At 40.1% G+C, this 13,321-nt stretch overlaps 1 protein-coding gene across 2 annotated transcripts in view; it reads left to right on the plus strand.

Annotated features, from left to right (window-relative positions):
- The first annotated feature begins 295 nt into the window (after window positions 1-295).
- LOC116521150 (G protein-activated inward rectifier potassium channel 1-like) overlaps window positions 296-13,321 on the plus strand; it is a 28,707-nt gene continuing 15,681 nt past the window's right edge. For both annotated transcript variants that reach the window (XM_032235847.1, XM_032235845.1), the window contains exons 1-2: window positions 296-946; window positions 10,368-10,584. In XM_032235847.1, the coding sequence (XP_032091738.1) occupies window positions 296-946; window positions 10,368-10,584 (868 nt within the window). The remainder of the gene's footprint in view (window positions 947-10,367; window positions 10,585-13,321) is intronic.

Consider the following 13,321-nt stretch of genomic DNA (forward strand, 5'->3'; position numbering starts at 1 on the left):
TACTAAGACAATGTTTTAAATAATCAAATAAAGATTGTACAATCATCTGGATTTTATTTGTGCTGGTATCTGGCAGTTACCCAAGGCACAGAAAAGACCTCTCTGGATTCGGCTCCATTGATCTCCAACAACTGCCCACGCCAAGCGGACGAGACCACCAGCTACTGCCTGCTCTGCTAATGATTGCCTACATTGGGCCCCTCGCATGAAACAACAGTTTTTCCCCTCCGCTGAGACCAGCCTTCGTTCTACTACTAAACCACGCAGAGTGTAAGGAAATCTCCTTCTCGTCAGAATGTCAGTCGTGAGAAGAAAGTTTGGTGATGACTATCAGGCCGTGGTGGCTGCACCGTTCCATCGGAAAAGGCAGCGCTTTGTAGACAAGAACGGCCGCTGTAATGTCCAGCATGGCAACCTGGGCAGTGAGAACAGTCGCTACATTTCCGACCTCTTCACCACTCTGGTGGACCTCAAGTGGCGTTGGAACCTTCTCATTTTCTTGCTGACCTACACCGTTGCTTGGCTGGTGATGGCCTCCATGTGGTGGGGAATTGCTTATTTGCGTGGGGACCTAGAAATACACCAGAGCCCCAGTTCTGGACACAACCCATGTGTGGCTAATGTCTACAACTTTCCCTCGGCCTTCCTCTTCTTCATCGAGACAGAAGCCACCATTGGCTACGGTCATCGCTACATTACCGAGCGCTGCCCAGAAGGAATTGTGCTTTTTCTGTTCCAGTCACTGCTGGGCTCTGTGGTAGATGCCTTCCTCATCGGATGCATGTTCATCAAAATGTCCCAACCCAAGAAACGTGCTGAAACTCTCATGTTTAGCCGGGCTGCTGTCATCTCGCAGCGAGATGGAAAACTCTGCCTTATGTTTCGGGTGGGCAACCTCCGCAACAGCCACATGGTCTCAGCCCAGATCCGTTGCAAACTCATTAAGGTGGGTGAAAGGTAATTCCCTGGAAGGGAGGGAGGCTCATGGCGGGTAAGATTCTTCCTATCTTCTTGCATGCTGATCTTGGCAGCTGTGCTCTAGGGTATAGCAAAGCCCTGTCTTTAAGCTTCAAATCTAGCTTCTGTTCTAAGGCTATTTATTTTTTCCCCCTCTCTGCAAAGCAGGAACAAAGAGCTATTGGAAAAGGCAAGCACATTTCATACATGATAGTGGGTGGCAAAGGAAAGCTGCTGTATAAATAATACACATCAGTAGATATTAAACCAAGAATAAATGGGTCCTAAAAAAGATGCTGAAATAGGCTTAGGGAGCTGTACCAGACGGCCCAAGGATAATAAATGTTCAGTTACTAAAATATACGCTTTGTAATATTTGATAAAGCATTTTATCATTTCCATATCTTGCTTTGGATATTTAATTTTGAGGATATAACTAGAGACTACAGACGTACAATTGTGGCCTTTTGCTCCTATTGGGGAACTGTTTCCAGTAACGTTCATAGGATCAGGGTGTATTTTATTAATTTCAATAACTTCAGCTTTTCACAACTTCTCTCTTTAAAAAACAACAAACTTCAAACTCCAGCAAACATTCCATAAGCAATCAAGTTAGAAAATGTCATTGAATTTTTGCAAGCGCATCTGAGCTGCTGTAAGTCATTGGTGAACTTTGCTATTGAGTAGCCTATCAATTTTGTTAATATACAAATAAAAACTAGGAGAACATCCTAAGGTTCCATTGCAAATGCCCTATGCTTTTGAGTTTGGGTTGCTTGATTTAACCAAGAGCTTGATCCAAAATGTTTATAAAGCCAGCTCTGAAAGACAGAGAAAACATGCTAAAAAGAATAATATCTTGAATTCAGTATACCTTTCCACTTTTCCTCTGCTGCCTTGGCTGGAGCCTACATATGTTCTGCAGTGCCAATAAATGGCCAGTGCTTTCTGCTTTGACCCCACCAGTTGGAGAGAATAGATTCCAGGCCTTTCCTTTCCTGCAGGTGACTGGCGCTCCTGCCAGAGCTTCCGTCCCTGACAATCTGTTCAACATAGAAACCCTCGCCCAAACCAATTTACACCCAGCCCACTCTCTTCCAGGTCAGAATCACTCTACAACAGCAGGAGCAAACAATATTCAGAACAGCAGCCAGGAGATAAAATAACACTGAAAACGCTGTGGGCAGAGAACCAAACACAGCGAATACCTTTTCTGTATTCTCTGGAATTGAATATTTCCTACCTATGAATGCCATCCTATCTCTGCAGGCAGGTATGTCCTTCGCAGTGGGAAATTCAAAAGATACTTCCTCTTTGACATAATTTCATGTAGCATGAAAGAAACAACTTTCCTATCTGAACCTAAGACTAACATTAGGCCGGGGCTCTGGGGTAGAAATGTAGGCTTTCACACAATACCCTGTAAAGAAAAAGAAGGTGTTAAACATCCAGTCTAAAACTACATCCAAGTCAGTCAATTACAAATCTACAGTACCTGAGAAATCAAACGAAGACAGCATTAGGTTACCAAATAATACCCTTATGGCAGAACCTGTCAGACAGATCATCATCATGACAAGTTGTAAAGTAACTATTATTTATTTGCACAGCAATATAACAGCCCAGTGCAATGCACTTCCTTCCAACCTGAAAAGAAGAAAAGAACTAAAATAATTCTGATATTTGTAAGCAATTTATTGCCCTTACAGAGAAGACAAGGGGGCCCGGAACAACTGCTTTTGGAAAACAAAGAGGAGCCCCCAGAGAAAGAAACAGAAGGGACAGAAAAAATCTGCAGCTATATCGATTTAGTCTTTTCCTGCCCTGCGCAATGCTGTACAAAGCAAATATGCCTGGACACAAGAAGTTATAATAGTCACCATTTCAGAAGCTAGCAAGACTTGTAATCTTCAGCAGGATGACTTCCAATTAGCCCAAAACAACTAGGTACACATCATGCCTATCTCCATTTTGATTTTTTTTAAAATTTCCTCAGGCAGCAACAGAAGTACTTCTTGTATCTTCTTTTCCTATAGTTTGGGTCTCTCTTCCAACTTGTAAAAATATGGTCCTGTTTTTAAGCTTCTCACAGTTTTTACAACTGCTGTACAAATGAGGTGTATGGATAAATATAATGGCGGACAGTTATTGCTGAATGGAATTTGTAGCATTACAGAAATGGCTGCTTTTGGTCTTATAATAATCCAGGTGCACTTTCTGTTGCCTCGATGTTTTTCAGAAAATCAAGCCGAGTAAGTTATTCCCAGATGAAAAAAAGACAGATAACATTTTAAAAGAAAGCATATAAATTGATTGTTGACTGTAATAAAAAAATAACTGTACTTAATGAAAGCATCAGTAGAAATGTTGACCTTTGACAATTCAAGAGACTTTAAAAGGTAAAGGTAAAAGTTCCCCTCGCGCATATATGCTAGTCGTTCCCGACTCTAGGGAGTTTAGGGTTGGGGTTTTTTTTAAATGATAATAGTATAACACTAATTACATTCTCAAGCCTTCTACTTGTATATAATATCTTTCCAGAGCCTATTACAAGCCAACAAATAGTGAATTTTGAATACTCTTAAACCACAGTGACACAGAAAAATCTGGATGTTTACTCCCATTCATGATATTAATAATCCGTAAAATATTTGCACAAATTGTAATAATACATGGATACCTCATCCATACACACACACACACACACACACACACACTTAAGCATCCTTTTCCTCATAATTCTATCATTAGAATTTCTCACTTGTAACATACATAGAAATGATGTGAGTGGTAGATTTACTTAGTAATAGAACTGGAATCGATGAAAACTAAGCCTAATGAATTCCTAAGTAATCCTGATTCTAACCTGCTTCTACTATGTGGCACTTACCAGATTTACAGTACAGATGATCCTTGATTTACAACAATTTATTTAGTGACTATTCGAAGTTACAATGACATTGAAAAAATTGGCTTACAACCAATGCTTGCATTTATGGTCCTTGTAGCATCCCCATGGTCACTTGACCAAAATTCAGGCACTTGTCCATGGGAATGCATTTACAAAGGTTGCAACATGCCAGGGTCATGAGATCGCCATTTGCAAACTTCCCATTTGGCTTCCAACAAGCAAAGTATATGGGAGAAGTTGGATTCACTTAATGACCATATAATTCACTTAATGAGTGCAGTGATTTGCAATTATGGCAAAAAAAAAGTCATAAAATTGGGTGCAACTCATTTCATCACTACTTTGCTTTGCAATGGCAATTCTGGTCATAAGTTGAGAACTATCTCTTCACATGTTCTAATAGGCCCTCATGGTTACCTGTTTCTTGTTCATTGCAAGTTAATTGTTGACATACTAAATTCCATGATGAATCCTGGTGAACTACAGGGGGTTCTTTCTTGACTTTTTTGCTTGATTGTTCCTTTGAGTCTCTCTTGACTCTTAGAGATTGCTGGACTAGTCCCTGCAGTTGCCCTGACAAGATTTCCATAAATAGTTTGCCCTTGCCTACGTCCTAGGGCTAAGAGAGAGTGACTGGTTTTAATACCTCAGGCAGAATTAGAACTCACAGTCTCCCAGTTTCTACCCTGGTGCTTCAACCACTACACCAAACCGGCTCATCGCTCTTCACTACACGTGTATATATTTGTATTTTAAATAGTTAGCGGTAATTAAACCCCACTGAAACCAATAATATCAGTTAGTGATGACATCCTATTACTTTCAATGGCAATAAAATGACCCTCTGTTTCAGTCCATACTCATTTCTCATCAAGTTTTGGTCATAAAATGCGTCCCATAGAATAACAAATAGTGCCCCACCAAAGAAACGTTTAATGGAATGCAAAGAAAACTGGCATTCTCAAACCATTATGCCGGTCTATGCCCTGTAATAAAAGTATGCTGATTATTATAAAGGGTAATGCTAATAATATTGTGTTACTGTTTATCTTTTTATTTTGGCATACAAGATATTTGCAGCATTGTATAACGTTTTTATCTCATCCTTCCCCATGACAAGAATTATCTTGTCAGGGTCATACCTTTCAAGGTGTGAAAATGAACATGGTTTCTTTCTTTCTTTCTTCCTTTTTTTTTTTTTTTTGCAAACTGAATCAGCCACACAAAACTGAGGATGAATTCTAAGGTCTGCTCTTATTGGAGGGTGGCATTTGAAGGAAATCTGCAGCTAGCCAGCCCTTGTTCCTCCTGGCAAGAACTGTTTCCTCCCCATCCTGCTGTAGCCATGGCACAAGAGTAGGAAGTGCCTCAAGCTGTCACTCGTGTTGGAACGAGTTGTTCTCTGACTTGTGGCCCCAGTCCAAACCAAGTGCTTTGACTATCAAATGCAATCCATAGTGAGTGCTGGAGACTTTTGACAGCAGGCAAGTTGTGGCAATTGGCACCAGCAGGCATCTTGGCACTTCTTAGAGCTGGATTCCAATGGTGTCATTTGAAGGTCAAATGCAAGATAAGGGGGTGCATTTCTTCCTTCCCATCTGAACTGAGCAATCTGAGCATTTCAGCTTTTAGAAGTCAAGTTTCTAGCTCCTAACATGCCAGAGTAAACGTAAGGATCAAGTTTCTAATACCAGCATTCCACGGTAAATGAAAAAGGTCTGGAATCTTTTCTTTCCTGTGTCTTTAATGGTTCTTAAGGAAAAGTTGAGGAAGCATAGGCATTTGTGCCAGTTGGGTCAAGCTTAATGTTCTGGAATATATTTTGATATTGTACTGGCTGCCATTCTTTCAGCTCAGGCTAATTACAGCTCAGTGTTTCTCAAGCATGGCAATTTTAAGATGTATGAACAGAGTACCCTAGCCAGCCATTATTTCTGGGAGTTGGAAGTCTATGCTTCTTAAAATGGCCAAGTTTGAGAAGCAATACTGCAGTTTATCTATCTCAAATAAATGATTCTAAAAGAAAGTGAAATGCTGGTTTTCAAGCAAGGCACATCATTCAGCTAGCTCTCTTATCTTAGATTTCAGATCCTGTAAAGAAATTAGTTTGCAGGTTAGGCAAATACCTGGGCTACAAAAAAAACCCCATATGATCACCAATGATGGCAAACAGGCACAGTTGCCCTGTTGATATTTCATGACATTGCAGATAGCTCAATTCAGCATATGCTGGTTGTTGGTCATTTTAAATGTCTATTTTGTACTTGTATGTTTCCCCTTCCCGTTTAAGTTGTTCGCCGCCTTGAGTCCCTTTTAGGGAATAGGGCGGCATATAAATAAAATAAAACTTAAACTTAACTCCACAACAATATGGAGAAAATAAGAATTAATCATTTCAGATTTTGGCCTTAAATGATTTTAGGATTTAATGCTTTCTTTCAACCTCTCAATCCTGCCTTTCCTAAATATGTAACAACTCAGAGTTGTTCCTTCTTGTTCTGTTTAGCAGTAACCTGGGATATCTTATCGTATTTTGAAAAGGTTCTGAAGCTAGGCTTTTGACGGTCAGGTGTCAGAGAGCACTTTCTACCCAAATTCTTCAATCGCTCTCATGGAGAAGCTGGATCTTTCCAAAGAAGGCTACATTCATAAATTGCATTAAACCACGGGCTGTGGTATTAATCAGAGATCATAAAACAAAGCAGGCACATCTGACATCTGTTCAGCAATTTATTTATTTATTTTGCATTAAGAGCAAAAAAAGCAATAACGAACAAGGTCCTCCCTATAGATTAGATGAGCTACCAAGCTGTTCACTGTTCATGAGATTGGCAAAACATTATTAAAGAAGGCAATAATAACAAAAAATTGTTGTAAAAACAAGAAAGAATATCTAGCTCGTAGGATATCTAATTCTTAGTTTCCAAGAATTCATAGATTCACCTGACGTTCTGCTGGATTTGAAGGGGGGTACCTAGTGCTGTGCCATCCTCCGATGTGTATTTACAAATAAGCAATATACCCTGATTCATAGCCAGAATGGCTGGTCTTACTCATTGTACTAAGTCAAAGCCAGACAGAAACACATTATGGCTTACCGTGATTGATTTTTCTACTCAGTGGAGTGGCAAAAAAAGAGTTGGGAGGGAGGGAGCTCAAAAGAGAATTTTCCTTAGATGCTTGCAAAATATTTCAATGAAGCAAAAAAAAAACCACCTTATGAGGTCATCAAAATGCTCAAAAGAGAGTTCTCACAACATATCAGGAAATTACATTAGCTTTAGCTTTGCAATGTATTGCAAACACATCCATTATGGTTTGTAACTGTAATGCATGGTCTGTGAATATAGCCTGCTGTGGTTTATGTAACGAATAGGGTTGCTGGTTTCTGGCTATGAAAAACCAGACACTCACAGATAGCAGACATGGTTTCCAATAGGTGTCTGGATTTGTGTGGCAAAAATGAGTGACTCAACAGTAATAAAAGCATAAAATAGTTTAGCGTAAAATGTAAGCCCAATGCTTTTATTTAAAAATATGAAAAAAGAACCATTGGGTCTGAAGCAATAGCTGCTCTGTTTAAAACTGCAATCATATCCATGAATACAGATTAATTCAATCATGTATATGTATATGTACATGTATGTGTGCAGGATGTGGTGGCTCAGTGGCTAAGATGCTGAGTTTGTCGATCAGAAAGGTCAGCAGTTCGGCAGTTCGAATCCCTAGTGCCGCTTAACAGAGTGAACTCCCATTACTTGTCCCAGCTTCTGCCAATCTAGCAGTTCAAAAGCACATAAAAATGCAAGTAGAAAAATAGGAACCATCTTTGGTGGGAAGGTAATAGCGCCTTCAGTGTTTAGTCATGCCTGCGACAACCCAATTATGAGCACCGCCCCCTAGAGTCGGGAACGACTAGCAATATGTGTGAGGGGACCTTTACATTTACCTCTGTGTGCATGTGTGTGCATGTGTGTATGTGCGTGCGTGCGTGTGTGTGTGTGTGTGTGTGTGTGTAAAATATTATATGGTTTTCTCTTTTACACACAATATGTGCTTAAAGAATAGTTTACTGTCTGGGTTGATTCGTTTACAGTTCCTAATTTCTATCTCTGTTGTCCAACCATTGATAAAATAAGTCCCCAAGTTTGAAAATATTCTGTGTCTTCTTTTTCTTTTATCTTCAGTGTTAATCTGTCCATTTCTGCACAGTCCAATTTTTTTTATTATTATATCTTCTTCCGTAGGTGTCTCCTCACTTTTCCAATGTTGTGCAAATAAGATTAATTCAATCTTTCTTAGCATACCATTAAAAAAAAACATGTATAAATTTGCAAGTTGTGGGAATCCAATCTAGGTGGTCTGTATTATTGTGGTTTAATTTGTCATGTGAATTCAGGCAGTACGGTTTATCTATAAACCATGGTTGAGCAAAACGTGTCTTCTTGTCCAGGAAGGAAAGGCTACTGCTGTGCTTGCCCTGTCATCCTATACTTGATCTGCAAAGAGGCCACTTCAGCTGTCTCTGGGGAATAAAGGCATTTTTCCCAAGATCGGCCTGAAAGTAACTTTTGCTTAAGCACAGCGCTGGCAAATGCTATACTCAATTTGTAATCTCATTTAAAACCCAGAATTTACAATTAAATGAACACCTAAAGTTATGCTGCAACTCAGTGTTTCTCTACCTCATCCATTTCAGATGCGTGTGGACTTCAACTCTCTTAATTCCCCAGCCAGCATGCTGGAATTCTGGGAGTTGAAGTCCACACATCTTAAAGTTGCTGCCATTGAGAAATATTGCTGTAACTGAATCTCCCACTTCTTTGTCCTCTAGAATTTCCCTAAGTTAGGGCTACCAGATCTGGGTTTTAAATATCTGGGCTCATTTACTCCCTCAGATGTAACCTACACATTACTGACTGTTCTGATCACATCCTTCTGAAATCTCAGTCAGAAATTATTCGTTCAGCTAACTTGCTCTTGTTTTTAATGAGATGGTTCAGAAGATCTTTTTGTCAGCAAACCATGGGTATTGTTACTAAATTACAGTCCCCAACTGTTCGTATTACCTTTAATGGTACTTAAGGCAATGCTTTAAGCACATGCTACTGGAAGTGGCTCATCTGAGGACAGGGTTGGGATTGCCAATCTAAATGCCATCCTAAAATCAATCAGGTGGAGCTCTTGCCTCACAATCAGTTCGATCCTAGGTAGAGACAGATGTAAGGTCTGCTTGGGCAGGGGGTTGGACTAGATGACCTGCAAGGTTCCTTTCAACTCTGTTAATCTGTTAAATCATCTCACCTTTCCTGCTGCTAATTCTACCCCTACATGTAATGTCAGCCTTCCCCCTCCACAAGGCAAGGAACCCAACAAGACCCATGTTGGCAGGTTCTTTCAAATCTGAAGAGAGGATAAAGTGTCATGACCTACTCAGCTGAGGCCTGATGAGCTTGGTAGCTTCAAAAATGAATGTATCTAACTCATTTTTCTCCCAATTTGAGGATCTTTATGTATTTTTGCTGGGAATTTCAAGATGGGAATTCAGTTGGAGGGCATTTGAAATTGGGAAGACTGTAATAGAGGTACAGATGAATTTTTTTTTCTCACAGCACTTGAATTAAATGATTTTGGAAACCATTTTTTTTATAAATAGGGGTATAGAACACTGGGGACCAATTAGGCAATCCACAGGGATGCCTGTTTACAGGTGATCTGCTTATCATTTATCACTTTACCCAGGGGTGGGTTCCAGCTTCTTCTACAGCCGGTTTGCTCAGATGCGCTTTGCACACTCACACATGCGCAATAGGTAAAAAATGCTTCTGTGCATGTGCAGAAGCAAAAAACAAGATGGCGGTGCCTATGGCACCGCCAATAGAACTAGTTTCCTGCTAGGTTACTACCTACTCTGCTGAACCGGTCCAAACTGATAGGAACCCACCTCTGACTTTACCTCACCAAAAATATCATGAAGCCAAGATTGCCAAACAGAGGCTGTCATGTTATGAGAACTGATTTATTCGAAAAGTCAGTCATGCTGGGAGTGATCAGAGGAAAAAGGAGAAAGGTCACCCTAGTATCTTCTGGCTGATATCAAGGATATTGCCAGGATAATCATGGTGAGGTGGTATAAGACTGAAGAGCATGGAGATTGCTTATCCATAGAGTGGCCAAGGGTCAGTCGCGACTGAATGATGATGATGTTGTTGATAATGATGATGGTGATGTGCCCTACCACTTGTGGTTGGAGGAATGGATCCTGTCCTGGGAAATCTGATCTCAACTGCTCAGTAAATTGTGGAAAGGGGCTGACTTTAAATCTCTCCCCATAAAATCCATTTCGCCATTGAGTTCCACCTCGAATTAATTTTTACCAAGCCACTGCAGTCTGCAAAGGGCCCTGATATTTTACTGAAAAGAGTTCCCTTCCTTTGGCTGCTGCACATTAGTTCTTAATTTGCTGAAATTATTTCTCTTTCTTTCCTTTTATCTTTAGTCACGACAGACACCAGAAGGTGAATTCTTGCCACTAGACCAATGTGAGCTTGATGTTGGATTTGGAACTGGGGCCGACCAACTGTTCCTCGTTTCTCCTCTAACCATCTGTCATGAAATCAGTGATAAGAGTCCTTTTTTTGCCCTCTCGCAAAGATCCCTAAAGAGCGAGCAGTTTGAAATTGTTGTAATCCTTGAAGGCATTGTTGAAACTACGGGTAAGTGATGCAATCAGGTGCCTCCCGTGTTTAATATTTAATATTGGGATATTACTTCCAAGCATGTTGCGTTTTCTATTTATGATACCTTGTAAGTAAATGCAAAGTTATTGTGGATATGGAAAGAGGGAGACAGATGTGACTTTCCGTCAAGGTATGTAACAATGATGAAATTCAATTTTTTTTTTACTACTGATTCTTTGGGTGTGGCTTGGTGGGCGTGGCTTGGTGGGCATGGTGTGGCTTGGTGGGCGTGGCTTGGTGGGCATGTCAGGGGAAGAATACTGCAAAATCTCCATTCCCACCCCACTCTGGGGCCAGCCAGAGGTGGCGTTTGCCGGTTCTCCGAACTACTCAAAATTTCTGCTACCGGTTCTCCCAACTACTCAAAATTTCCACTTCTGCTTCTCCATAATCTGTCAGAACCTGCTGAATTTCACCCCTGGTATGTGAGAATGACTGTGAAAAACAACAGGAAGAATGTAAACTAGATTACAGTCAAGCAAAAGTTATCTCAGCCCATAGCAGGGTTTCAAAACAGATTCGCCCTAGTTTTCTGGGAAGTAAAAGGTAAAGCACGAGAGAAATACTTTCAGACTTGCAAGATTCTCTAAATATAATCTGACAATAATGGTAAAATTAGTACTCAATGTTGCACTTCTTATTTGGACTACTTCAAAGGGCTAACTGACACTTCCCTCATGCAACTATTGGTGTATTAGGGCAGAGGTGAAATAGGAACCAGATTCTTAGCATTTCTTCAATTCAAATCTGATGCACATCCCTAATAATTAATTAGTCAGGTGGAGAAGTATATAAGAAACATTCTTATTTATTCTTCCTTTTTTATCCTTACTATTTACTATTACACAGCTCAGTGAACATTGGGACATCTAGCCCAAGGCTATTCACATTAATAGGCAATGGTCCATTGGTGTAGCTGGAAAGGAAAACTGCAAATACCAAGTCAGCCCTGATAACAATTCATAGTTAAGAGTCTTGGGCAGGCCATTAAAATTCAATTATTTAAATAAATCACAGTTCACTTTAGTGTGGAGAACTGTATTATGTGAATAAAGTTTATATATTCTACCTACGAGCTAGTTAAGATTCCTCATGCGGATTCCAACATGCTTGGAAATCAGCCTTTGATCTTGGAAACTATTTAGCATTATCTGTGACTATGGTTATTTCTTCAGTATTGAAAAAGAAAGCTGTTGCCACTTGGCCCCCAAAACATGCCCTATAGTAGAAGTACATTCATCTTATTATTGAATTCTGGCTCAAATTTATCTCTGTTTTCCCTCCTCCCCTATATAGCATGTTTGAACATTTCACTGATAAGTAGTTTCTCAGTTATAAGATAGGGAATTCTAAGACCAATAGAAGATAATTTGTAGCTCAAGAGTAAACTGGGGGTGCTTGGTGTTCTTTGAGCTTGATGGGTTTTTTCCTGACATTTTATTACCAAACTAAGTAACATCATCAGAAACGCTACCATTGTAAATTAGCTGGAGAAATGAATGAGAAAGAATTTAGGGCCTTATTACAATCTTTAAAGCAGCTAAATTCTTGTTTAGGGAAGCTACTTCATTATGCATATTACCTTGATCAGCCCTAAGCATTTTTGATGCCAGTTGCCTGCTGTCCTGTAATAGTCCACCCTTTGTTCAGCCTTAAATGACAAGTGGGATATGCAACCAATCCATTAGCAGTGAGTGAATGAAATATTTTTTTAAAGTCAAAAAGTTGGCCATGTCTATGCAATGAAATTTCCCGCCCCCCCTCCTTCTTTTACATGCCTTATGACAAATGCAGTCATGGATGTCCCTTTCCCACCCATCCTTATACTCAACATTTAGAAATAGTGGAGAACCTCTGTTCTTCTGTGCTGATCCCCAAGACTCAAATAACAAATACAGCTGGTACAGAAAGTTAATTATTTGACCGATAGCACAGCTGTTCTGATTCCAGGGGCACCTATTTAATGAAGTAACATTGGAAGCGTGTAGATGCTTTTTAGGTTCTGACATATTTACCATTGTTAAAATAGAGGAGACTTTTTGCCTTTGAAGACAAGAAGGGGAAGAAACTCCCTCCCCACTGGGTTGTAAATTATTCCAGGGTTTAATCTGAGCCAACTTTCTCCAGATGTCAGCTGCCAACTCAGCTGCAGTACCTGCCTTCAAATTCTGCAGAATCTGTGCAGGAATGATTGTTCTTTGGAATAGCTCCTATTAAAGGACAAAGTACTTCTAAAATGAGCAGATAGACACAAGAAAGCTCTTTTGCTGATTATTGTACATTCCCATTTTTTAAAATTTATTTACTGTCTTGGTAGCAAAACTGCTGGGAAAAGATTATCTTCTCTATTATTGCATGTTTTTGTCCTTGCTGGAGGACAAGATGTTCCCTATGAGAAGTTGTGCCTGGCAGCTGATGACTCAACGAGAGCCTTCATCAACCTGGTGCCCTAGTGGGTAGAAGGTCCACAATTCCTGTAATTCTTGTAACCCGGACCTTCTGGCCAACTGCCTAGGAAGTGAGCAGCTAGAAAAAGATATTGAGATGCTAGAAAGGGTGCGAAGAAGAGCAACGAAGACGATTAGGGGACTGGAAGCTAAAATATACATTCCAGGAATTGAGTGTATCTAGTTTAATGAAAGCAAGGAATAAGGGTGACATGATAGCAGTGTTCCGATATCTAAGGGGCCGCCCCAAAGAAGAGGAGGTCAAC

The sequence above is a fragment of the Thamnophis elegans genome, chromosome Z (genome assembly GCF_009769535.1).
Source record: "Thamnophis elegans isolate rThaEle1 chromosome Z, rThaEle1.pri, whole genome shotgun sequence".
Lineage (NCBI taxonomy): Eukaryota > Metazoa > Chordata > Lepidosauria > Squamata > Colubridae > Thamnophis > Thamnophis elegans.